Source organism: Podospora anserina, chromosome 2 (assembly GCF_000226545.1).
Source record: "Podospora anserina S mat+ genomic DNA chromosome 2, supercontig 2".
NCBI classification, from domain to species: Eukaryota; Fungi; Ascomycota; class Sordariomycetes; order Sordariales; family Podosporaceae; genus Podospora; species Podospora anserina.
The window spans coordinates 1,113,680-1,116,390 of NW_001914858.1; the positions used below are offsets into that span (position 1 = coordinate 1,113,680).

General features: G+C 55.1%; 1 protein-coding gene across 1 annotated transcript; it reads left to right on the forward strand.

Moving 5' to 3' along the window:
* Nucleotides 1-224: 224 nt before the first annotated feature.
* Nucleotides 225-2,632, forward strand: PODANS_2_2890 (uncharacterized protein; the record flags this gene model as incomplete). Its single annotated transcript, XM_001910997.1, has 2 exons — nt 225-577; nt 631-2,632. Coding segments are annotated over 2 exons (2,355 nt in total), but the record flags the coding sequence as incomplete, so codon positions are not given.
* Nucleotides 2,633-2,711: the final 79 nt, after the last annotated feature.

Sequence of the window (2,711 nt, forward strand, 5' to 3'; positions counted from 1 at the left end):
CAAGGCAGTTTCCCCCTCAACTCTATTGACTGCTTTCCCCTCCCACCAGGAGGTGCGTGGAGTATCCCTTCCCACCCAGGACGTCCCTCTGTCATTGTCACCGGGGACCCCGGCGTCCTCTGGCATTTTGCGGCGCGGCAAAGGAGCAAATCGCCATCTTTGGCAACTCCACTGAGTCCGAGTTGTTCAGTCCTCAGAGTGGGGGGGGGGGCGGAGAATGCTGATGGGCAAATCCAGGTTACAACTTCAAGTCGCTACAACACATCTCTCCCTGTTTGGAACGTCGTGACTCTGGAATCAGCTCTCTCTGGGCTCGAACTACCGCCCTGAAACACGATTGCGCCGTTGTAGTAGGGTATCCGGAGAAGGTGGACGTGAGCGCAAGATGGCCAGCGAACCCAGAGCACTACAACTCAGCTCTCATCGTAAACCGAGATGGCGATACTGTTGGCAACTACCGGAAGCTACACCTATTTTTTACCGATGAGACCTGGGCACTCCAAGGGCGGGATGGTTTCTTTCGGGGCAATGTCGAAGGCTTGGGGAACGTTGCTTTGGGTATTTGCACTGACATAAAGTAAGCCTGCTGTCTTTAGTGAGTTCTCCCTAGACATTTCTAACAATGTCTAGTCCATACGAGTTGGAAACACCATGGGAAGCTTTCGAATTCGGATTTCACGTCATGGAAGCACACGCAAATGTGGTCATAATCAGCATGGCCTGGCAATCTCAACAGGATCCCGGCCAATACACCCGTCGGCCTCACGAGCCGGATCTCGAGGCCCTGGTGTACTGGGTTCAGCGTCTTGAGCCTCTGATCCGGGAGGATAGTGAGGAGGAGATTATCGTCGTCTTTTGCAACCGGACTGGTGCTGAAGACGATGTGATGTACTCGGGAACAAGTGCCGTCTTGGGCATCAGAGGAGGGGAAGTTTACGTGTATGGGGTCCTCGGACGTGGAGTGAAGGAGTTACTTGTGGTCGACACGGACCAGCCTCCACTCAGCAAGTTGACCGATGCCTCAGGGGTCGAGGCCGAGAATCCTTACGCCGAGGAAACCGACGTCGAGACTGAGCCCATCAAGCGCCGTGCGCAGGCCCTCGAGATCCAGATACCGGCCAAGGAGACGCCCAAAGAGCCACCAACATCGCATCCGATCAGCAGTCGCATAGAGGCTGTGTCAGCAACCCCCAAGTCTGCATCTTCTGCTCGGTTACCCTGGCTTGCACCAGCTGAGCCTGATGCCCAGAGTCCCGGCAACCCCCGATCACCTACTCGACTGCAGATACCTGTAACACCAGTGCGACCGAGTGCGGAAGAATTCACTCTCATCGACAGCGCCATTGCCGAAGACATTGCCATTCCCACAGCAAGATCATCGCGGACTCCAAGCCCGGACCTGAAGGCAGCATCGCGTCCCTCGAGGCTATCAATACCAACGACCCCGTGGAAGTTTCGAGACAAGGCCAGCCCTTACCCATGGCAATACCGAGATGGGTCGCAGTCAGCTCTTTTTGGTGGGGGAGCTTGCATGACGCCAATAACACCGTTCGAAGTTGAGGAGGGCTGGTTGGGGACACCCATTGATGCTAAGCCACCAAACTGGTACTGGAAGCACGATCACTCACTCTCCGCCGTCAAAGAGGCGATACAAGAGGAGGAAGAGGTGTCGCCGGGGAGCTCCTCAAAGCCAACCCAGAAGGTGGGAGGGCTTGAACCAGCAAAGACACAGCAAGACGCCTCTAAAGTCCGAGATGCCACACCGATCGACACAGAACCGCCAAATTGGTACTGGAAGCACGAGCCACAGTTGTCTTCTCTTGACGAGATACTCCACGAGGAAGCAGAAGGTGAACAAACCGAGACAGGAGAGAGCCCCAGACCGGAACAAGCCGCACCGTCAAAACCCACTAGTACCACCGTGGCAGAGGATGTCTGGGTAGCCACACCCATCGACAATGAAGTTCCAGATTGGTACTGGAAACACGAGCAAACGCTACCCTCCCTCAACGAAACAGCACAAGAGGAGCCTGAAGAGGACGAGCCAGAAGCAAAACAACAAGAATCATCCAGACCACGCCAAGTCTCAGCAGAAGACGTCTGGGTAGCAACCCCAATCGACAACGAGGTCCCAGACTGGTACTGGAAACACGAACAAACACTGCCCTCCCTTGACGAGACAGAAGACGACCCGCCACAGAATGCCCCCCAACCAGCCACCATCACCACCACCACCACCACCCCAGCAGAAGAAGAAGAAGAAGAAGAAGAAGACCACACCCCCACCCCCATGGACGAAGAACCCCCCGATTGGCACTGGAAACACGAACAGACCCTCCCTCCCCTCAACGAGGAACACCCATCCCCTTCCCACTCCCAAGACTGGGCAGACCTCTCCTCTGTGTTGACTAGTTTCAAGATACACCCAAAGTCAGTGTTGAGCAACTCCAGTGCTGCGCAGGATATTGGTGCGGAGAGGCCTAGCTCGCCCAAATCGCGGAATGCGAGTCGGTCGAGGCAGATTTATAGCTCGATGGAGAATTATGATTGGGAGCAGGGGCAGCAGCAGGCGAGGGGGGGTGGTATGCAGGTCCTTGGTAGTGGTGGTGGTGGGGTGAGGAATTTTTTATAAATGTTGATGAATTATTTTAAATAATTGAGTGAGTATGTGTAATATGGGTGAGGGTGGGTTGGTTTGGAGGGGAGAGGGG